At 49.5% G+C, this 24,794-nt stretch overlaps 1 protein-coding gene across 5 annotated transcripts in view; it reads right to left on the reverse strand.

Annotated features, from left to right (window-relative positions):
• The window catches only part of ccdc74b (coiled-coil domain containing 74B), a 104,798-nt gene that overhangs the window by 22,353 nt on the left and 57,651 nt on the right, over positions 1-24,794 (reverse strand). For 3 of the 5 annotated variants that reach the window (XM_072499543.1, XM_072499516.1, XM_072499505.1), the window contains exons 4-5: positions 11,082-11,159; positions 5,562-5,703 (exon numbers count right to left, since the gene is read on the reverse strand). In XM_072499543.1, the coding sequence (XP_072355644.1) occupies positions 5,562-5,703; positions 11,082-11,159 (220 nt within the window). The remainder of the gene's footprint in view (positions 1-5,561; positions 5,704-11,081; positions 11,160-24,794) is intronic. The other 2 variants (XM_072499525.1, XM_072499534.1) reach the window with 2 other exon arrangements.

Here is a 24,794-nt window from a genome sequence, read left to right on the forward strand (position 1 = left end):
TTCTGATTAGAATCCAAGAGATTTTGAAAATCTCTGGTCCTTGTGAGCTTTGATACATAAAAAGCTGGGAACGTTCCAGTCTCAGTTTTGCCCACCCTGAACCTAATGATAGCAGTAAGTAAAAGTAAGTAAAGTCGCCGTAAAAGGGGACTTCCGGTGACGGTGATATGCTGACTGGACGCACATCAGGTGGCTCTCCTCCAAACCAGACCAAAAGGGCACTTTTCGTCAAATGTTGCCCAGAATTCGAAGACAACACTACCTCAACAGCAAGAAGAGAATAACCATGAATGAATGCCAGCAAACGGGAGCTCGAGGGGCCGAAAAGATGGTAGAAGTGGCAGAAAGAGCCATGAGCAGCAGTTGGACGAGACGGCGAACCCACGAGGCGAAGGGGCCCCGGCTATCCAGGAGAGAGGGAGACCAATGACCCGAGCATCAGCAAACCCCCCCCCCCCTTCTCCCCTGCCCAATCACCACCACCACCTGGAAATGGATGGGAGAGATTCTTTATGAGGGAGCTGACCACCATGAAGGAGGCGATCAAAATAGAAATCCAGGTGGCAGTGACAGAGACGATGACCAGCATGCAAAAGCAAATCGATGCGCCTGGGAAGAAAGTAGAGACTCAAGAGAGGATGATTCTCAACCTGTGGAAGGTCTCAATGGACCAGAGCGACAGAATTATCGTCTTGGGAGCAGAAGTGAAAAGGTTGGTGGCGGCCTTGGGGAATTTAAAAGGGAAAGTCGAGGACCAAGCAAACCGGTCCTGACGGCAAAAATATTCGGATCGTGGGCCTCGAGGGCAGAGATCCGACAGGCCAGGTCATCCAAATGCTGGGCAACCCTAGTCAGGAGAGACAGCTTCCCCAGCCCCCCAGAGATCGACAGAGCACACAGGTCGCTCAGGCCGAAACCCAAAGCCGGGGGCAATCATCGCGAAGCTGCACCGATATCAGGATCGTGAGAGGATCCTGCAGTGGGCACGTCAGACAAGAGCGAGCACCTGAGAAGGACATAAAATCAGAATTTATCAGGACATAGGGACAGATCTAGCAAAACGTGGGGCCGAGTTCAACCAGGCGAAGTCGTCCCTGTGTAAGAACAGTATGTTGTTCCCAGCCAAGATCTAGGTCGTGTACCAGAAGAAACAGCATTACTTTAACACCACGGAGGAAAAAAATAAATTTGTCTGAACCAACGGCCTGGACAAGGGACAGACAAGGCAAATTTGAGGGTTGTGCAGAGAGAGAGACTGTGAAAGAATCAAAGACTCATTGGACAGTGAGCATGTTTGTGCGGGACTGTGCTGCCTCACTCTAATCATAAAGGAAAGACTGGGTCACAGAAAGAAGCGAGGACTGGGGAAGGCAGGTGAGGGTTTAGACAGGGAAAACGGGCAGTCAGCGGGCTTGAGGAATGGGTTAGACTAGCCCCGGGATAGGAGCCACCACATTAGCAGGGATAGCTAGCACGGAAGACAGACAGCAAGGGGGAACCGCAGCACACTTCCTGGAAGGGAGGGTGTGCCTGGTCGGGTGGGGGGTTGGGAGTGGGGGAGGGGGTAAGAGACAGGGAAGGGGAAGGGGAAAGCATAGGCGGAGAAGGGGAAAAGGCGATGCAGGGAGGAAGGGGCAGGAGCATAAAAGGAACAGAACAGAAAAAATGAGTTGGTTTTCGTATAGGCTTCGGTGGGTGAGGGAACAAGATGGCACCACAAACAGCCACTTTGGAGGTCCCTAAACAAAGGGAAACCCCGGAGTGTAGGGGCACGGCCTCATGGTGAGAACGGTGACCGTGGCCATTTTGGACGGCCCCTGAACAAAGGGAAACCCCGGAGTGCAGGAGCGCGTCCACCAGGTAAGTATGGTTGATCCCGCAGGAACAGGGGGACAGCAACCCACCACCAGGATTATCACATAGAATGTAGGTGACTTAGCAGCCCATTGAAACGATCCAGAGTCTTCGCCCACCTAAGAAGTTTGAAAGCAGACATAGGTGTGTCTCCTGTAGAAAGACTGAGGAAGAAGGACCGACTGCAGGTAAGAAAGGGCTGAGTGGGACAGGCATACCATTTATGCTACGGCACGAGGACTAGGGGAGTAGCCATATTTATTAGTAAGAGGACGAGGTTCATTACAAAAAGGACGGTTATGGAGCAAGAGGGGCGGTACGTCATGGTCAGCGGTGTCCTAGACGGGCACAGGTAATCTTGGTCAATGTGTACGCGCCCAACTAGGACGACACAGATTTCATAAAAAAGACCCGATCATCCGTGTGGAGTTTGCACATTCTCCCCATGTCTGTGTGGGTCTCACCCCCACAACCCAAAGTTGTGCTGCGTAGGTAGATTGGCCATGCTAAATTGCCCCTTAATTAGAAAAAAAATAATTGGTACTCTAAATTCTTTTATCCAACCACATTTCACATTACGTGGATTTGAGGTTGGAGACGGGCTGTGCCAACACACGAAGTGGAGGTTAGACATGGACTTACTGGCAGATAAGGTCTCTTGCCATAAAATATTAGAAGCCATAGGCGAGTACATCACTAACAACCAGAACGGGAAACTCTCACCTTCCACGTTCTGGGTGGCACTGAAAGCGGTGATTATGAGAGATTATAGCCTCCACGGCACATAGAGATAGGGAAGAGAGGGCGGCCAGGCAACAACTCATCGACTCCATTCTGGAGATCGACAGAAAGTACTCCGAGGCCTTGACCGACGGAGAGCTTCTGATGGAGAGGGAAAAGCTACAAATGGACTTTAACCTGCTATCCACCAGGAAAGCAGTGCACCAACTCCGCCAGACACAGGGGACCTTCCACAAACATGGGGAAAAGGCTGGCTGCCTACTGGTTCATCAGCTGAGAAAGCAGCCACGAGGGAGATAGCGCAGGTGAAGAATTGCAGAGGCAGACTGGTAACTGATCAAAAAAGGTCAACCGAGCGTTCAAGCCCTTCTACCGAGGGCTGTACACTCCCGATCCCCCAACGGGGATGCGGAGATGAAACAGTTCCTCGATGGACTGGACATGCCAATCGTGGGGTTGATAGATTGGGGGGGGGGGGTTACCCGAAAAAGACAAGGACCTGACGGAATGCGGATCATACAGACCCATTTCACTACTCAATGTAGACGCAAAGATACCCGCAAAAGTCCTGGCCAGGAGACTGGAGAACTGCGTGCCGGAGGTGGTCGCAGAGGACCAGACGGGGTTTGTCAAGGGTAGGCAGCTAACCGCGAACATCAGCTGGCTGTTAAATGTAATAATTACCTTATCTGGGGAGAGAACACCAGAGGTGATTGTCTCCCTGGATGCAAAAAAGGCCTTCGACTGAGTCGAGTGGAAATACATCTTTGAGGTACAGGAGTAGTTTGGGCTGGGACGGGGTTCGCCTTGTGGGTAAACTCCTGTACAATGCCCCCAAGGTGAGCGTTCAGACCAACACCACCAGCTCTGAATATTTCCAGCTACACAGAGGCACAAGGCAGGGATGCGCACTACCCCTGGCAATTGCCCTGCGAGACGTGAAAAGCTGGAAGGTCATCCAAAGAGGGGCAGATAATACAGAGTGTCGTCTATGTGGATGACCTGCTCCTCTACGTCTCGGACCGACAGAATGGCCTGAAAGCAATCATGCAACTTCTGGAAGAGTTTGGAGCCTCCTCGGGCTCCGAACTCAACCTGGGCACGAGCGAGGCATTCCCGGTGAACCCGAATGGAGGGACAGAGCTGGAGGGACTACCATTCAAACTAGCTCAAAACAAATTCCACTACCTGGGGATCCAGATAGCCCATCAAAGTGGAATCTGACCAGTCTGGTAGAGGAATTTAAAATGGACCTACAGAGATGGGATGCACTCCCGCTTTCCCTGACAGGGAGAGTGCAGACGATCAAAATGAATGTGAGTCGAGGTTCCTCTTCCTGTTGAGATCCATACCGATCTTCATCCCCAAGGCCTTTTTCCACAAAGTAGACACCATGATCATGGCGTTTGTCTATGTGTATATGTGTGTGGGAGGAGGGTAAGAATCTGCAGGAGGAGGAAAAATATGGGCGGTTTGGCCCTGCCGAAACTACTACCACTGGATGGCCACAGCTGACATGGTGAGGGGATGGATACGAGAACCAATCATGGAATGGATAAGGCTGGAGGAGTCCTCCTCCAAGGGAACGACCCGCCGAGCCCTCGCCATGGCAACGCTCCCATCCGCCCCCAACAAAGTACACATCCTGCCTAGTGGCAGTAGCCACACTGAAAACGTGGAATCAAATGAGGCAGCATTTGGGTTTAACCGACATGTCCCCATGGCCCGCATCTCCGGAAATCCCAAATTCCCACCAGCCATGCTTGATGCCACCTTTAAAAAATGGAGACAGGACGGGGGATACTAGCAGTCAGGGACTTTTACATAGACAACAGGCTCGCGACCTTGGACGAACTGATGGGAGGACTGGGGCCTGCCGACAGGACAGGAACTCATGCACCTCCAAATTAAACGTTTTCTCCGCAAGGAGATAGCAAGATACCCCAGGGCCTCGAGAGACACACTACTAGAGGAACTAATCAACACGGACATTGGGGGGGGGGGGGGGGGAGACGGGGGGGGGGGACGGGGGGGGGGGGGGGGGGGGGGGGGGGACGACGACATATACAGACGGTTGCAGGATAGGACACGACTACCGCTGGACGAAGCCAGGCGAAAATGGGAGCATGAATTGGGTATGGAGGTGGTTTGGGGTCTCTCGAGCGAAGCACTGAACAGTGCCAACTCCACCTCCTCCCGCACTGGGCTAAGCCTCTTGCAGTTTAAAATGGTGCACAGAGCTCATCTAACCAGAACCCGAATGAGTAGGCTCTTCCCAGAGGTGGAGGGCAAATGTGAACGATGCCAGGGAGGCCCGGCCAACCACACTCGCATGTTCTGGGGCTGCCCCAGACTTGTCGAGTTCTGGATAGCCTTCTTTGAGGCGATGTCCAAGGTTGTGGAGGTGAGGGTGGAGCCGTGCCTGAGAGTGGGCATGTCTGGGTAAGAGGGCTGACACCCTAGCTTTTGCTTCCTTAATCGCACACCTGAGAATCCTGCTTGGCTGGCGATCGGCAGCACCACCCACAGCTGCAGACTGGCTGGCAGACCTGTCTGAATTTCTCCACCTGGAGAAGTTCAAATACACCATCAATGGGTTGGTCGAGGGCTTCCACAAAGCATGGGTGCCATTCATCAGCCTGTTCCAAGACATGTTTGACATGGGGGGGGGGGGCCTCGACTTCGCCTCTTTCCCCCCCCCCAACCACTATTGGGCGGGGGGCTGGGAAAGAGAAAGAAACCCAAGGGAATCACAGAACAAAGCCAGGGGAAAGGGAGAGGCCATGCAATCCCGTCCCCCCTCCTTCCCGGAGGGTAGGTGCAGACTTGATAGACTGAATGGCATCCTTCTGCCCTGTAGGTATTCTATGATTCTTCTATGAACTGCAGGGGTTCACTGTGGGCCTAGAGAACTAGTTGGTTTGCAGAGTAGAGGACCCTCTTGCACAACACGAGCAACACTGTACCTCCTGTTAGCTGTCTCTGTGGACAACTTTCTTCGAGCAGAGCTGTGCTTCTGTGGTTCTTTCAGTGCTGTCCTCTGCTCCTTGACCCGATCTTCCTGCAGTGCAGCTCGACGCTGGTTCCCTTTCTGGGGAAATTTTCTACCTACAACAAGAATACGATGAAATGAGTTACACTATTGTCAAAGAGGCTCAAGAGGATCTACTGCCCAATTTTTTGAACTGAAGAACAATATTGCTAAGCATAGGCAAAGGGAGAAATGACCTTTACAAATAAATTAGCCAAACCTATCTATTTATTATAGATTATTATAGCAAATGATCACGTATCAATACTGAATGAAACACCATACAAAAATGGGACTGACAATTAAAAAGTAGCTTGATAGTTCAAGCTACAGAGTGTCGGGTTCCCATTCAACTTGTGACTTGTATTGTCCTGAGAATCAGCACGTGTCCACATTTTGCTATTTTAACCATTTTCCCCACAAAGTATTTTGGGGAAAAGCTGCCATTAAAGATCTCAGTGTATTCGCAACTTTGCTTTTAAAAACGACATTGAATGTGAGTGAGGTGACCATGCAATTAAAATGATAACAAGTTAGGTTTTTTTGATTTAGTTTCCCCCAAAATTACAAATGATAAACAATTTATTAGCCTGACTCAACTGTGAATAAATACCTCACATCAAAAATGGCGGTAGGTCTTGGGCACTCAGCTGGGTGTCACCTGGTTACCAGTTTAGCTCAGTTGGCTGGATGGCTGGTTCGTGATGCAGAACGAGGCCAATTCCCGTACCGGTTGAGATTATTCAACCTTGCCTTCTCAACCTTGTCCCTCACCTGAAGTGTGGTGATCCACAGGTTAAATCACCACTATTCAGCTCTCCCCTTCAAAAGGGGAAAGCAGCCTATGGTCATCTGGGACTATGTCAAACTTTTCTTTTTCCACCTGCCATAAGCCTGGTTTTGGGTTGTGAAGGACAAGATGAAAAGACAGTCAGTCATTTTTTTTTCAATTAAATAGCAGTGAAGCCAATCTGGTCCAGCAGAGGCCAAGAGGAGGATCAGCAGCAGGAAAGCAATTAAAGAATATTTTGTTTAAAATCAAGCAGGGTGCCTCACTAATGTGGGGAATTGTAGCATGTTTGTCGTTTTGTATTGTTACACAAATATAAACTGACTGGAATTCAGTGAGTTTGAACATTATCACCCGCATTATCATTCCCTGTAAAATAAAGCATCTTAATGATTTGTATTTGGCCTCGTCTTACCACACATTTTCTGTCTATCTTTCAAAAGATTGGAGAGACTAAATGCAAGAAAGGCATGAATATTTAGTTCAAATCTTCAGGAGGTACTTTTGTTACATCCTGGGTTGCCCAATCATATAGTTAGATACTGGACTATATAGGAACACCCCTAGGCAGACCACTTACTTATGGGATCATGAGGGAATGGCTAAACCTAGGTTTAAAACTTGCAACACCCATATTCAGTAGTAGAATGTACAATCAGATGGGCAGCATGGTGGCGCAGTAGTTAATGGTGGTGCCTCACGACACCGAGGTCCCAGGTTTGAATCCAGCTCTGGGTCGCTGACCGTGAGGAGTTTGCACATTCTCCCTGTGTTTGCGTGGGTTTCGCCCCCACAACCCAAAAGATGTGCAAGGTAGGGGAATTGGCCACGATAAATTGCCCCTTAATTGGAAAAAGTGATTTGGGTATTCTAAATTTATTTTTAAAAAGAATGTACAATCAAGACTTTAATCACCATTAAGAAAACTAAATGAAAACTTTGTAGATAAAGGACAGAATTTACCGGCTGTTCACACCCGTGGGATATTCCGGTCCCACCCATGGCGCACGGCTTTCCCGGCGATGAGGGGTGTAGCCAACGGGAAATCCCATTGGCAAAGACGGGACCAGAAAATCCCGATGGCGGGCTGCCTCCGCCGCCCAAAAAACACGCGACGGGTTGTTCGGTAAATCCCGCCCAATATGTTTTAACAAAGCTTAAACAAAAATAACACAATCTGAACATTCAGGTTACTTCAAAAAAGGATTTTGTATTTCTACAACCCCTTGTGATTTCAGATATCCAGCAGTGAAAAGCCAGCATGCAGCAATGCAATCGATATACTGTGTGAATGGCCAGGATTGAAGTTAGTTGCCAGTTTATGATGTATTACACAGGTATTATCAACCCTTGATATAGCCTTGTTATTCACTCTATCTTACGCTGTTGCAGTTCAGCAAGACTTGCATTTTTATAGCACCTTTCACAACCTCAGGGTGTCCCAAACACATTACAGCCAATTAAGTACCGTCGAAGTGTACTCACTACAGTAGTTACTTCTTTCAGTGTAAAGCAGGTTTTTTTTCAAACTCAGGGTCTCGACCCGCGGGTGGGTCACAGGCGGGTGTCAGTAGGGTCGCGGAGCGATCAGTTGTGGCGTTGCTGATCGCGGGAAGATATCCCCAACTGCCATGACCTGCTTTTAAGAATGCCGGCCTAGGGCAGACCCCGATTGGTTGCGGCGTTTGAGGGGGCAGGCAGCGCAAGGCTGGGCTGTGTGCTGGGCTGTGTGCTGGTCACCGCGCGCGGGGTGGAGGGAGGGGTACATGCTGACGAGCGTCCATGTGGACGCGCAATTCTAACAGGGGTGGCCCCAGCGTAGAGCTCCGCTCAATTGCTCATCCTTTGCGCGCTGCGCGGCTCGTCCCCCGTCATCGATCAGCTGTATGCAACCTGCGGCTCCGTGGTAATCTGTTCAACGGCTGCCACAACGTCAACTTGCCCTCCCACGACGTGAAGTAGTCTGTGACTGGGGTGGATGCAGTGAGGGGAAGCCAGGCCAGGTTGGTTGGTGAGGAATACTGATCACACAAGGCTAGTCAATAAGGCTGACATGTGAATGCTAGAAGAAACCAACACAGTCATCACTTGTGTTGCCACTCTCTGGAAACCAGGAAGTAAGTGCTTTTCGTGAGAATGGAGAAGGAGATGACTTGGATGTTTGTATCGAACAATGCAGTGGAACCAGTAAGAAAGTGTGACATTGTGTGTGTTTGGCAAGTTACTTCATCTCCTCTAAAGTCGTAGTAAGTAAAAACAAGATTTTACACTTTTCTATAATTGTTTAAATTTCTAAAGAAATGAGAAAATATTTAAAACAAAGTTTGTGTGTAAATGTAAGGTTCCACATGTTCAACTGAAATTGTTTTAATTTTCAGCAGTAAAAAGTCATGAACTTGGAAAAATCAGGTATTGGAAATAAAGTTTCAAAGTAACAAAAAGGATGTCGGCCGCGACTGGCCTTTAAATACGAACTATGAAGTCTTTCCACCAGAGGCAGTGGCAGAGAGAAGGCCACACGCCCAACATGTACACTGATGTGCCCTGTATGTCAATGCTTTGGGTGCAGAATCATCGAGGTGAGATTCCTCCATTTTGTAGCTACCAGCAAGCAACAGGAGTGTGTGAAGAACTGAAGGTGGGTCATTTTGTAATAAGGAAGAGGGGCAGAGATACAAACAAACCAGGATATCAGAACTAAATCTGCTGGAGAGAGCTTCTCAGGAGGGTCCACAGTAGGACAAAGCAGCGCTGGTGTGAGCTGTATACAGAGCTCAAGGGCCTCTGGTGAACAAAGAATTAAGAAACTAAAATCGGGAACAAAGCAGTCTAAAGATGATTTCTTGAGGTCTGGCTTTAATTGTGCTAATGCAAGTCAGGATGCAAAGCCAATGTGTGTTATATTCAGGGAGTACTGGTAAATGTAGTTTAAAATACTAAAACCTTCAAAGGCATTTGAAGGCATGGCGAGTTCGAGGACAAACCTCTTGATTTTTTTCAAAGCATGCAGCGAGAACTTAAATCGTCAGCTGAAGTCCTTAGCAGACATGTAACATTGAATGACAAAGCAAGAGAGATCATGAGGACCAAGCAGGCTCACTTGCCACATTAAAAGTAAGCAATAATGGTGTGTCGCGAAGGTCGGCTGGCGGTGTCGCTAACGTCAGCTGGCAGGTCTCGTGAATGTCGGCCGGCATGGGTCCCAAAGGTCCGTCGGTTGGTAAAAGTGGGTGCCGGGGGGGAAAAATTTGAAAAACACTGGTGTAAAGGAAAGGCATCATAATCTAAGATGACCCTAGGCTGCTTTCCCCTTTTAGCGGGGAGGGCTGACTGAGGACAACCACACCTCAGGCGAGGCGCAAGGTTGAGAAGGCGGGGCCTTCATGAATAACCTCAGCTGGTATGGGAATTGAACCCGCGCTGTTGGCATTGCTCCGCTTCACAAACCAGCCATCCAGTCAACTGAGCTAAACCAACCCTACTGACCACGTTACTCAGCGCCAGGGACCCAGGTTCGATTCCCGGCTTGGGTTACTGTCTGTGCGGAGTCTACACATTCTCCCCGTGTCTGCGTGGGTTTCCTTCGGGTGCTCCGGTTTCCTCCCACAAGTCCTGAAAGACATGCTTATTAGGTAAATTGGACAATCTGAATTCTCCCTCAGTGTACCCAAACAGGTGCCGGAATGTGGTGACTAGGGGATTTTCATAGTAATTTCATTGCAGTGTTAATGTAAGCCTACTTGTGGCACTAATAAAGATTATCATTATTATTGCAGATTTCTGAATTGTCGCACCTTCTGTGACAATGAAATGAAAATGAAAATCACTTATTGTCACAAATAGGCTTCAAATTAAGTTACTGTGAAAAGCCCCTAGTCGCCACATTCCGGCGCCTGTTCGGGGATGCTGTTACGGGAATTGAACCGTGCTGCTGGCCTGCCTTGGTCTGCTTTCAAAGCCAGTGATTTAGCCCTGTGCTAAACAGCCCCTCAGTATTGATGAACACATCAATAACATGGACTCCCAGACCAACGCCATCATCAACTAAAAATAAATGTTAATTTGGGAAGTGAGATGATGGTTATAACTTGGTTCTAAAGGGTAATATCATGGAGAAGGAGATGACTTGGATGTTTGTCCAAAATTGGTCAACAGCTTTGGTCCAGGAAAATTGTACATGATGGTGAAAGGTTCAATTCCCAGAACCACATTCTAGGTAATAAAAAGCTAGGGTGAAAACAGAACCTTTCACCATAGTGTAAAAATCACCAATATATTGCTTTTGTGCCTCTTCTGTACAGCTGCTTAATATTCTGCTCTCAAACAGATAAGGCAGTTATAATAAACCTTCCAGTGATATTGGAACCCAGGATAGATGAAAGAGCTACAAAAAGGGAACTGAAAGACCCCTACATCATCATAACCACATTAGAGTAAGACAAGAGAACACAGGAGATGGGAGTAGGAGGATACCATACCACCAGTCAAGCCTGCTCCGCCATTCAATATGATCATAGCTGATCTTTGGCTTCAGCTCCACCCACTTTGTGCTCTGTCTACTAAGCATGCTGTGGAGTGCAGCCTTTCCTACACATTGAAATTGGTCAAACAGTTCAAGGGATGAGAATTAATAACCTACAAAATGAGGTGAAGGTGCTAATTTACCTGTAGAATGATCTCTGCAACTCAACTGGGCAGTATCTGTGAATGAGCCAGTTGGACTAACACACGATGAACACCCTGCTGAAACACAAGACAAAGCAGGAGCTCATTCAGACCATTATATTTGTGCTGGATCTTTACCTAAAGCAATCGAATTGCTCTGCTATTTCCACAAATCTATCCAAATTTCCTACAAAAGGTGCAATGGAGGTGCTACTTCAGAGCCTTCCATGAAGCATATAAGCCCGATTCTTGTCTTTTCCCCAGAAAGGTCTGGTCTCACAGTTATTCCCATACCTCAGCCCATTCTGTTAGTCCACATTTTCTAGAGTTTACATTCTTCCTCACTTTGACAAAGCTCCAGCTTTGTGATCAGTCAATTAGATTTGGATTTGTTTGTCACGTACACCAAGGTACAGTGAAAAGTATTTTTCTGCGATCAGCTCAAACAGATCATTTAGTACATGAACCGATCCAAGTCCAAAACACATTTATACACTAGAAAAGAAAATGAGCCTAGCACCTACCCCTTGGGATATGTCACCACAGCGCACACCGCCTGGGGTATGTCACTCCCAGCACCCACCGCCTGGGGTATGTCACTCCCAGCACCCACCGCCTGGGGTATGTCACTCTCAGCACCCACCGCCTGGGGTATGTCACTCCCAGCACCCACCGCCTGGGGTATGTCACTCCCAGCACCCACCGCCTGGGGTATGTCACTCCCAGCACCCACCGCCTGGGGGGTTTCACTCCCAGCACCCACATCCTAGGGCATTTCACTCCTAGCATCCACCCCCTGTGGTATATCACCTCACCCCCTGGGGTATTTCACTTCCAGCACCTACCCCCTGGGGTATTTCACTTCCAGCACCTACCCCCCCCCCCCCCCGAGGTATTTCACTTTCAGCACCTACCCCTTGAGGCATTTCACTTCCAGCACCTACCCCTTGAGGTATTTCACTTCCAGCACCTACCCCCCCCCCCCGAGGTATTTCACTTTCAGCACCTACCCCTTGAGGTATTTCACTTCCAGCACCTACCCCCCCCCCCCCCCCACCCCCCCAGAGGTATTTCACTTTCAGCACCTACCCCTTGGTTTATTTCACTTCCAGCACCTACCCCTTGGGGTATTTCACTTTCAGCACCTACCAACTGGGGAATTTCACTTCCAATACCCACCCCTGGGGTATTTCAGTTCCATTACCCTCCCTCGGGGTATTTCACACCCTCTGGGGTGTTTCACTTCCATTACCCACCCCTGGGGTATTGCACACCCTCTGGGATATTTCACATCCATTACCCACCCCCTAGGGTATTTCACACCCTCTGGGGCATTTCACTTCAAGCACCTACCCTCTGGGGCATTTTCTGCCCATCCCTAATTTCCCTTGAATGGAGTGGTTGGCTGAGCCATTTCAGAGAGCAGTCAAGACTCAACCAGATTGCTGTGTGTTTGGAGTCACATGTAGACCAGACTGGGCAAGGATGGCAGATTTCCTTCCCGAAAGGGCATTCATGCAGCCCATGGGTTTTTACAACAATCAATGATAGTTTCATTGGTCACCATTACGGAGACTAGTTTTCAATTCCAGATTTTATTAATTGAATTTAAATTCCACCAGCTGCCGTACTGGGATTTGAATCCATTTTCCCATAACATTAGCCTGAGCCTCTAGATTGTTAATCCAGTGATATTACCATTACACCAGTGTATGCCACTTCCAACCTTTCTCCAATCAGAACAAGATCCATTTTTCCTCTTTTTGTTTTCCTATTGTAATATCTTTCAGCGCGACTTGTTTTTGTCAGTTCTGGCCTCTGCCGTTTTCAACACGGGCATTAGATTGTCTGCTCTCCTGTTACCTTGTTTACCCTTCTCACTCTCTTTGAACCTGGGTGTTATACTGGCTAGTTTACTGTCCCACACCACAGCGATGAACAATTTTTTTAAAAAAAATATTTTTTTTTTTTTTTTTTTTTTTTTTTAAATTTTATTCGACATTTTCACATTTTCCTTCAAAAATTTACACCCCACCCACAAACAGTAAATGGTAACAAATACAAAATCAATCCCCTTAACAATACCAATGATCCCATCCTCCCACCACCCCAAATAATGGCCCACCTGTCAATATATGCATCCAATAAACCAAACCCTCCCACGGTGGAAACAAAAAACAAAGGAGAAAAAGAAAAAGGAGTCCGGGACCGCCCAAGGTCACCATTGACCTATAGAGTCCACTCCCACTCCCCCCCCCTACACTCAACGCCATCCAGCCTCTGAAAGAGTACCATACATGACACCCAAAGAGTTGTACAACCCCCCCCCCCTCAAAGTCTCCAGCTCCTCCCGTCCACTGCCTCTTGTAAAACTCCTCCCCTCAACCTCGGTTCCTTCCCCCCAACTTTCCACCCCGGCTAGACCACTCGGACCCTGTTCTGCCAGGCTCCGATGGCCGCAGCCCCTCCCCCCACCTCACTCCCGTTCACTGGCCGGCTTAAACCGGCCAGCGTGGAGGCCCCCGCCCAGGTCCCTTTCCCCCTTGCCCGGCCCTAGAAAAGCCCAGAGATCCCCTTTTAGCACACAAGCCCCGCATATCCACCTACACCCCAAAGAGCCCTCATTTCGAGTGAAAGTCCCATCCCTTCCCTTGTACAAATATATACAACATTGGCTCCTTTAGCCCCTATACCCACACGCAGTGAAACAAGAAAGAAGAAAATACAGTCATGAGGTTACATCGGCACATGGCCATTTCTCAATTTCTCAGTTCTGCCACAGTCCTTCTGCCTTCGCAAACTCCTCCGCTGCTTCCGCCGTTCCAAAATAAAAGTCCCTGAGCTTATAAGTCACCCTCAGCTTCGCTGGATATACAATGCCGCACTGCACCTTGCTAATGAACAGTGCCCTCTTCACCGGGTTGAAGGCAGCCCGTCTCCTCGCCAGCTCCACCGTAAAGTCCTGATATACACGTATACCAGCTCCAGCCCACTGCACCACCCGCTTCTGCTTGGCCCAGCTCAGGACCTTCTCCTTCACACTGTACCTACGGAAGCACAGAGTCACTGCCCTTGGCGGCTCACTCGCCTTTGGTACAGGCCTCCACGACCAATGAGCCCGATTCAGTTCATATCGGGAGGGATCCTCCCCCTCCCCCAAGTTTTGCCAGCATCGCGGCAATATACTCAGTCGGCTTCGGTCCTTCGGGCAGCCCTACAATCCTCAAATTCTGTCGCCTGGATCTGTTTTCCAGGTCTTCCATTTTTCCTCGCAGATCCTTGTTAATGTCCATCACCTTCCGCATCTCCTTCCCCATCGAGGCAAGTTGATCACCGTGCTGCAATAACATCTCCTTCACTTCCTTCAGCGCCTCCCCTTGCTCTCGCACCTCCGCTCGCCACCGCCGTCATCACCGGGGAAATTGCCTCCTCCACCAGCGCACTCAAAACCCCCCTCATCTCCTTCCTCACCGTCTCCATGCATTTTGCAAACTGCCTTTCGAATTCCGCAACTATCACCTGAGTTATTTCTTCAGCCGTAAGCAATGCGGCCTCCCCTGGTGCTCCAGCCTCCATTTTCTTTACTGACCCCGCGGTGACTTTTCCACTCCCCGACGGACTTTCAGCCGCTTTTTTCACGGCCGTTGTTTTGCTGGTCTTCGACATTCCCCTCCTCTGTGCTGTCTCCCGACCTTTACTGCCTTCGCTGGCCCTAGGACCGGGCGTTAACCCCCGACAATGCCGTTCCCGAATGGGAGCCCTCCAACGCGCGGCTGCCTCCCGCCCGCCGTCACCGGAAGTCCCCCAGCGTTGAACAATTTTAGTCAGAATCTTTGCTATCTCCTCTCGGACTCATTTCAGCAGCCTAGAGTGCAAATGTTGAGGTCAATGTCGTATTTACCGTGAGCTCTACTAATCCTTTCAGAACTAATTTTGTTACTACACTGTAGGACAGAGTATAATTCAAGAAATAATGAGAATTTGTAAGAAAAGTACAATAATAATTGTGAGAGAGATTTTAATCTTAATATTGAGTAGACAAATCAAATTGGGAAAAGTCACCTTGAGGATGAGTTCATAGAATGTATTCAAGAAAGTTTCTTAAAACAATACATTCTGAAACCAAACTGGAAACAGGCCAACATATACATACTAATGTGTAATGAGACAGGATTAATCAATGACCTCATGGGTAAAGTTTCTGTACATAATGGTGATCATAACATGATAGAATTTCACATTCAATTTGAGGGTGAGGAATTTGGATCTGAAACTAGTGTCTTAAACATAAATAAATACGCTTGGGTGGCATGTGGCACAGTGGATAGCATTGGGACTGCTGCGCTGAGGACCCTGGTTCGAATCCCTACCCTGGGTCACTGTCCGTGTGGAGTTTGCACATTCTCCCCATGTCTGCGTGGGTTTCACCCCCACAACCCAAAGATGTGCAGGTTAGGCGGATTGGCCATGCTGAATTGCCCCTCAATTGGAAAAAATAAATAAATAATTGGCTGCTCTAAATTTATAAAAATAAATAAACACATTTACAAAGTTATGAGGACAACGATGGCTAAAGTGGATCGGGAATATCGGTTAAAAAGTGAGATAGTAGAAATCCAATGGCAATTTATTTCATAATACTGAACAAAGGTACATTCTATTGAGAAATAAACACTTTCCAAGAAGGTTGAACAATCCCTGGCTAACTAAGTTAAGGATGGTATTCAATTGAAAGAAAAGTTGTACAATGCTTCAAAAATTAGTGGTAGCCGAAAAGATTGGAAAAATCTGGAAACCATCAATCACGAACTAAAAATAAATGAAGAGGGAGAAATCGGAGTATGAGAGAAAACTAGCAAAAAATAGAAAAAGAGTGAAAGCGTCTACAGGTATATTTAAAAAAAAAGAGTAGCTAAAGTACGCAATGTACCCTTGTCAGGTGAGACTGGGGAATTAATAATGGGAAACAAGGAAATGGCAGGTGGCAGAGATTTTGAACAAGTGTTTTTTACCTGCCTTCAAAGTAAAAGACACAAAAAGCATCCCAAGAATATTAGAAAACGAAGAGGCAAATGTTGTGAGAGGAACTCAAAACAATCACTGTTGGGCGACATGGTGACCCAGTGGTCAGCACTACTGTTTCAAAACGCCAGGGACCCGGGTTCAATTCCGACCCGAGTGACTGTCTGTGTGTAGTTTGTACGTTTCACAACCCCCCCCTCCCCTTGTCTGCGTGGGTGCCCTCCAAGTGCTCCGGCTTCCTCCCAGATTCCAAAGATGTGCCGGTTAGGTGGCTTGGCCATGCTAAATTGCCTCTTAGTGTCCAAAAAAGGTTAGGTGGAGTTACGGGGACGGGCAGGGGTGTAGGCCTGGGTGGGGTACTCCTTCGGAGGACTGTTGCAGACTCGATGGGCTGAACAGCTTCCTGCACTTTAGGGAATCTATAATTGATTGGAGAAAATACAACAGGAAAACCAATGGGACTAAAGACTGACAAGTTCCCTCGTCTGGACGGCCCGTATCCTCGGGTCTTAAAGGAAGTGGAAGCAGAGATAGTGGAAGCATTGGTTACAATCTTCCAGAATCCCCCAGATTCTGGCAAGGTCCCAGCGGATTGGAAAATTGCAAAACTGCAAACACTTCATTTCAAAAATAATAATAATTAATAATAATCTTTATTGTCACAAGTAGGCTTGCATTAACACTGCAATGAAGTTACTGTGAAAAACCCCTAGTCGCCACACTCTGGCACCTGTTCGGGTACACAGAGGGAGAATTCAGAATGTACAAATTACCTAACATCACGCCTTTCGGGGAGGAAACCGGAGCACCCGGAGGGAACCCGGAGCAGACACAGGGAGAACGTGCAGACTCCGCACAGACAGAGGCATTTGAAAAAGGCATTCAATAAGGTACCACATAAAAGGTTACTGCACAAGATAAAAGACAATGTAGCTAGGAGGTGATATATCAGTACAGAAGATTAGCTAACTAATGGGTAACAGAAAGCCAAGATAAATGGATCATTTTCAGATTGGCAAACTGTAACTACGAGTGCCTCAGGGTTCAATGTAGGGATCTGAACTATTTACAAACTATATTAATGACTGGGTTGAAGGAACAAACTAAATTGTAGCCAAATTTAATGATGACACAAAGACAGGTAAGTAAAGCAAGTTTTGAGGAGGATGCAGAGAGTCTGCAAAAGGAATATACAGATAAGTTAAGCAAGTGGGGGAAAAATCTGGCAGACAGAGTGTAATGTGAAAAAATGTGAGGCTGAACACTCACAGGAAGAACAGAAAAACAGAATATTATTTAAATGGAGAGACGGTACAGAGGGATCTGGGCATCCTTGGATATGAATCACAAAAAGTTAGCATGCACATACAACAAGTAATTAAGGTGACAAACAGAATGTTGGCCCTTATTGCAATGGGTTAGAGCAGTGTTCTTCAAACTTTTTTTTCCGGGGACCCATTTTTACCAACCGGCCAACCTTCGGGACCCAACCCGGCCAACCTTCGCGACCCACGCCGGCCGACCTGCGCGACTCACCATTTTCTCTTACCTTGTTTGCTGCTGACAAAATGGAGGAAATGGTTTTGGGTCTCTTTGGCCCTCGTACACGCTCCTCCAATGGAACCTGTTGGATGAAGGTGAAGCCTTCTGGTGTCGGAAAGTATGGAGTCTCCATCTGTCCAAAGTTCTGAATTTTTTTCCTGTCAAATTTTATCAAATAAACCCCCCCTCCCGAACTTGTAAAACAAAATGAATAAAATAAATGAAAAAAAAGAATAAAACCCCCCCCGCACTTTAAAAAAAATTAAAATGAATAAAATAAATGAATAAATAAATAAAAACCACTACAGAACTTGTAAAACAAAAATCCGCAACCGTTTAAAACAAATAGCGGCCGCACTGCACATGCGTGCCCAAATTTTTTATTTATTTATTTATTTTTTTAAAAACATGTTCGCGGCCGCTTGCAGCCGGCGTTATAAAAAGCCAGCTGCTGCGCGGGGACTTGCGTGATCGGGAGCGCGACGGACAACGGCTCCGTGACCCTCCCGACACCCGCCCGCGACCCACCTGCGGGTCACGCCCCCGACTTTGAAGAACACTGGGTTAGAGTATAAAAGTAAAGAAGTCTTGCTCTAACTGTACAGTGCATTGGTGAGAGTGCATCTGCAGTATTGTGAACAGTTCTGGCCACCTTACCCAAGGAGGGAAATACCGTATTGGAAGCAGTTCCAAGAATGGTTCACTAGGTTGATTCCTGGGATGAAAGCGTCTTATGAGGAAACTTGAAGCAAACTGGGCCTACTTTTACTGGAGTTTAGAAGAATATACGGTGATGTTATTGAAACATGAAAGATTCTGAGGGGCTGAACAGGTTGGATGCCGAGAGGATGTTGCCTCTCCTGAGAGGAATGAGGGGGCAGTTTGAAATTAATGGATCTTCCAGTTAAGACAGCAATGAGCAGGAATTTCTTCCAACTAGGTTGTTTGTCTTTAAAATCCACAGAGAGTAATGGAGACTGGATCATTGAATATATTCAAGGCTTATTTGACAGAATTTTGATTGACAAGAGAGTCAAGGCGGACAGGTAGGAAAGTGGAGATAACGACAATCATGTCAGCCATACTATTGACTGGCTGAGTAGGCTGGAGGGGCTGAATGGTGTACGTCTGCTCTTGTGTCTTAAGATCTCATGATCTACACTTACATTAAAGTTGTTCCATACCCATTGCTTGCATGAGTACAATTAATGTTCTTCCTTCACCAATCATTTCAAAACATTGATGCAAAATAATTAAATAGTCCTAACACCTTCACTCTCTACTTTAAAAAAATTTTTTTTTAGAGCATCTGCTATAACCTGCCTGCTTACCACTGACTTGGGACGAATGGAAATCCCACAATCCTTTGGGAGTATGAGCTTCCCCAATGAGGGGGGTGGAGAAATCATTAGCAGATTCCCTGCATAAATAAAGCTGGCCAGTTTGGAACCAGCTAGGGGAGAGTGAGCAGCAAGGAGTTGCTGCTGCTGTTATATATATATATATATATATATATATATATATGTTATTGTAAATAAATGTTATTTCTTTCTATCCTTCAACTCGTGCTGGATTCTTCGTGGCCCTCACAAAACTGGCGACGAGGGTTAAAGTGAATAGATGTCTACACTGCTGAAGCCACCTCCCTGGATTTTTGTTGGATACAGGCTGGAAGCTGTTTTCTATTACACCGTGCCTCTGTATGGACGTTTGGATGTTTTTGACGCTGCGCTGGAAAGCTGGAACCAGTACGCACAACGGATGCGTTACTATTTCCGTGCAAACCGTGCAAACAACATCACCGAAAGCGAGCGCCAGGTGGTCATATTGCTCACCGCCTGCGGCCCGCATACGTTTGGGGTGATTAGGAGCCTTAAGTACCCAGCTGCGCCGGACACCAAAATGGTTGATGAACTTGTTAACTTAGTGGGGCAACATTTTAACTCAACCCCATCCATGATAGTCCAGCGTTACCGGTTTAATACCGCTGAGAAGACCCCAGGAGAATCCCTTGCCGATTTTCTATCCAGGCTACGCAGGATTGCGGAGTACTGCGACTATGGTGAGACCTTGTCAGAAATGTTACGCGACCGTTTGGTTTGCGGTATTAACAATGCGGCCACCCAGAGAAAGTTGTTAGCTGAACCAACATTGACTTTTCAGCAGGCCATTCAAATAGTATTGTCCCGAGAGAGCGCAGAACGGGGAGTGCAGGAGCTACAGGGAATGGAGGTGCATGCCTTGGGGCGCAACCCCTTCCGTCCGAAAGCGTCCTCCCGCACCCCTGCGGTACCTTGGGCGAGGCGACGTCCGGATCGACGCCAGTGGCCGTCGGACATTCCTCCCTGAAGAGAGCCTTCTCCAGACCCAATGGATGAGGAGCCATGTCCGTGTCAGACTTGTAGGCGCCGACCCCATCACGGACGCCGGTCCTGGGGGCACCAGAGGCGCCGTCGTTCCAGCAGAAACTGGGGCCAGCCCAGTGGCCGTACCTTCCATTTGGATGAACCTGCGGCGACTACTCCTGAGGACATGGAGACGGAGGACGACTGCCTGCAGCTGCATTGTGCGGCAGCTCCCCGTGTGGCCCCCATTAAGGTGGCAGTACGGGTCAATGGTCACCCGCTTGAGATGGAGTTGGACACTGGTGCAGCGGTCTCGGTGATCGCCCAGAGGACATTCGACCGCATCAAGCAGGGTATACAGCCCCTTACAATAACCGACACACAGGCCAGGTTGGCCACCTCTACGGGGGACCCATTGGACATTGCAGGAACTACGATGACTCCTGTTGTTTGTGGATGCCAGGAGGGGCGTTTCCCACTTATCGTGGTGCGCGGCCAAGGGCCCAGCCTATTGGGTCAGGACTGGTTGCACCATTTGTGGCTGCAGTGGCAGCACATCCTCCAAACAGTTTCTGGAGGGTTGACTGAGATGCTAGGACGGTACCCAGATGTATTCCGGTTTGGAGAAAAAAGGCGCCGTAGCCCGTATCCAAATCGAACCAGGAGTCACGCCGCACTATTTCCGGGCACGCCCGGTATTTTACGCCTTGCTCGAGAAGGTAGAAGGGGAGCTCACTCGTTTGGAGACTTTGGGTATTATCAGGCCCGTCCGTTTCGCTGACTGGGCAGCACCAATTGTACCTGTAATGAAGCCAGATGCCACTGTTCGCTTGTGCGACTATAAACTTACAGTGAATATGGCTTCCCGGCTCGACCGATATCCAATGCCTCACACAGAGGATCTCTACGCGAAGCTTGCAGGCGGACTCTCGTTCACAAAATTAGATATGCGTCACGCCTACCTACAGTTGGAGCTGGACCCTGCCTCCCGGCCATATGTAACGATTAATACACACCGGGGCCTGTATGAAAATAGCGCAGGCAGAGGATACCCCAAAGGTTGCCCTCTGCCTGCGCTATTTTTCAACGCGTCATGGAGGGCATTTTGAGAGGTTTACCGCGTGTCGCTGTCTACTTAAGACAACATCTTGATTACAGGGACGTCGGAGCAGGAACATTTGGAAAATTTGGAGGCTGTCCTTAGACGCTTTTCAGAGGCTGGAGTCCGTTTACGTCGCACAAAGTGTGTCTTTCAGGCGAAGGAAGTCGTCTACCTGGGTTATCGGGTGGACCGCGAAGGTTTGCACCCCGTCGCAGAGAAGGTGCGCGCAATTCAACAGGCGCCCGCCCTGACTGACACTTCGCATCTTTGTTCTTTTCTCGGCCTCGTAAATTATTATGGGAAGTTCCTCCCCAATCTGGCAACTACACTGGCCCCGTTGCACCTTCTGCTAAAGAAGAATCACACCTGGGTTTGGGGTCGGCCACAAGAAACCGCTTTCCGGCAGGTAAAACAATTGTCGTCGTCTGAGTTACTAACCCACTATGATCCTGGAAAGCCTGTGCTCATCACGTGATGCATCCCCGTATGGTATTGGGGCCGTCCTGTCCCACAAGATGGAGAACGGGGCAGAGCGGCCGATAGCTATCGCCTCCCGCACTTTGACTGCAGCGGAAAATAAATATGCGCAGATCGAGGAGGACCACCTGGCGGTGGTCTTTGCGGTGAAATGGTTCCACCAGTACGTGTTTGGCCGCCACTTCACTATCGTGACTGATCATAAGCCTCTGCTGGGACTTCTCCAAGAGAATAAGCCAATACCGCCCATTGCTTCCGCACGGATCCAGCGCTGGGCTTTGTTGCTCGCTGCCTACGAGTATTCTCTGGAGCACAAACCAGGAACCCAGCTAGCAAATGCCGACGCACTGAGCCGATTGCCTTTATCGACCGGCCCCATGTCAACCCCCACGACCGGTGAGGTGGTTGCTACCCTAGATTTTATGGACACCTTGCCTGTCACGGCATCATAGATCCGTGATGGACCCAGGCGGAGCCAGTCCTGTCAAAGGTTTGGCACATAGTCCGATATGGTGGGCAGCATAGACAGCTCCCAGGCGAGTTGCGGGCATTTTCCTCCAAGCTGTCAGAATTTAGCGTGGAAGACAGTATCCTCTTGTGGGGGAAGTGTGTGACTGTCCTGGAAAAAGGCCAGAAGCTGATACTAAGAGACTTGCACAACGGGCATCCGGGTGTGACCAAAATGAAAATGTTGGCCCGGAGTTATGTCTGGTGGCCAGGCCTCGACACGGACATCGAGAAGGTGGCCCAAAACTGCTCCATTTGCCAGGAGCATCAGAAGCTTCCGCCGGCCGCGCCCCTACATCACTGGGAATGGCCAGGGCGGCCTTGGCGCGCTTGCATGCGGATTTCGCCGGCCTTTTTCAAGGATCCATGTTCCTTCTATTAATCGATGCCCAGTCTAAATGGTTAGAGGTGCATAAGATGGTAGGCACAACGTCCTGCGCAACAATCGAGAAGATGCGTTTGTCTTTCAGTACGCATGGCCTCCCCGAGGTGCTGGTTACGGAAAACGGCACTCCGTTCACAAGTGAAGAGTTTTGGAGACTTCCGGTAGCGGCCATGACCTTCTAGGTCACGCGAACGGCAGCTCCCGCCGGGATCGGTGTTTCGGGCCGTTAAAAGGAGCGGCAGCGGCAATTAACAGGAGGGACCAGCATGGGAACAGACGTGGGAGAGCCCCCCCCCCCCCCCCCCCCCTGCTGGTGCATGGAGAGGACCAGGAGCGGAGCTGGCAGACCCGCGAACCCGGGGCAGAAGGTCGAGAAGGTCCGGGAGGACAAAATGGCGGCCTGAGAAGATCGGGAGTGTGGGCCCAGTGGGCCAGAGAACAGCAGGAGCTCCTTAAAAACTGCTTCATGGAGCTGAAAACGGAGATGCTAGCCTCCATGGAAAGAATTGTGTTGGCCCAGAAGGAGCAGGAGAAGGAGATCAATGAGGTGAGGAGGAACGTGGCGGAGAACGAGGACGAGATCCTGGGACTTGCGGGGAAAGTGGAGGCGCACGACACGCTCCGTAAGGGATGGCAGGTGGCAGGAGAGGCTGGATGACCTTCTCGGACCTGAACTAAGGGACTGTTGTATGGGGGTGAAATGTGCGGGTGGGGAGGGACCGAGGGGAGGACGGCGGGTAAAGCATAAGTTTATGGGCATGTCTGTTGGGGGTTTTGTTGTTTGTTTTGCTTGTTTTCCAGGTGTTCGGTGCTAGGGGGCGGGAAACACCCGGGTCATGGAGAGTCGGGCGGGGGGGGAAGCTGGAGGAGGGAGGCGGGGGCACGCAGTTGGCCGAAAAAGGGAGATGGCTAGTCGCGGGATTGGAGGGGGGGGGGGGGGGGGGGGTTGTTTAACCCCCCGACCAGGCTGATCACTGGAACGTGAGGGGCATGAATGGGCCGGTCAATCGGTCCCACGTGTTCTCGCATTTGCAGGGGTTGAAGGCGGACTTGGCCATGTTGCAAGAGACGCACTTAAAGCTCGCGGACCAGACGAGGCTGAGGAAAGGATGGGTGGGACAGGTATTTCACTCGGGGTTAGACTCAAAGACCAGAGGAGTGGCTATTTTGGTCAGTAAATGAGTGGCATTTGAGGTGGGGAGCATCGTGGCAGACAAGGGGGGCAGGTACATGGTGAGTGGCAAGCTGCAGGGGGCCCAGGTGGTGTTAGTGAATGTATATGCCCCGAACTGGGACGATGCGGACTTTGAGGCGCGTGTTGGGTAGGATCCCGGACGTGGAGCTAAGTCACCTGATTATGGGAGGGGACTTTAATACGAGCTTGGATCGTTCCAAGTCCTGAACGGGAAAGAGGTCAGCGGCAGCCAGGGCCTAGTGGGAGTTCATGGGTCAGATGAGGGGAGTCGACCCCTGGAGGTTTACGCGGCCAAGGACGAAGGAGTTTTCATTTTTCTCCCATGTCCATAAAGTCTATTCGCGAATAGACTTCTTTGTGTTGAGTAGGGCGTTAATCCAGAGGGTGGAGGGGGTAGAATACTCGGCCGTTGCGGTCTCGGACCATGCCCCGCACTGGGTGGACCTGCGACTGGGGGCGGAACGGGGTCAGCCCCCTCTCTGGCGACTGGGTGTGGGGTTGCTGGCGGACGAAGGTGTGCGGGCGGATAAGGAGGAGTATTGAGAATTATGTGGGAGCGAATAACACAGGAGAGGTGACGGTGGAAGTGGTTTGGGAGGCTCTGAAGGCGGTCATTAGGGGAGAGTTAATCTCCATTAGGTCCCATAGAGAGGAGGGGGTGGAGAGGGAGAGACTGGTAGGAGATACTCAGGGTAGATAGGAGGTACGCGGAGGCCCCAGAGGGGGGGTGGTTGAATGAGCACCGGAAATTACAGGCGGAGTTTTGACTTGCTGTCCACGGGGAAGGTGGAGGCACAGCTGAGGAAAGCGAAGGGGGCAGTGTATGAGTATGGGGAGAAGGCGAGTAGGATGCTGGCACACCAGCTGCGCAGGAGGGAGGAGACCAGAGAGATTGGGGGAGTGCGGGATAGGGAAGGCAACATGGTGCTGAGCCCAGAGAGGGTGAATGAAGTCTTCAGGGAGTTCTACGGAAGGTTATACGAGTCGGAACCTCCCGGCGAGGGGGAAGGGATGAGGCGGTTCATGGACCGGTTGAGGTTCCCAAGGGTGGAAGCAGAGCGGGTGAGGGACTGGGGGCCCCGATTGGGTTGGAGGAGGTAGTCAGGGCTCTGGCAGGCATGCAGACAGGCAAGGCCCC

The sequence above is a fragment of the Scyliorhinus torazame genome, chromosome 1, assembly GCF_047496885.1.
Source record: "Scyliorhinus torazame isolate Kashiwa2021f chromosome 1, sScyTor2.1, whole genome shotgun sequence".
NCBI lineage: Eukaryota > Metazoa > Chordata > Chondrichthyes > Carcharhiniformes > Scyliorhinidae > Scyliorhinus > Scyliorhinus torazame.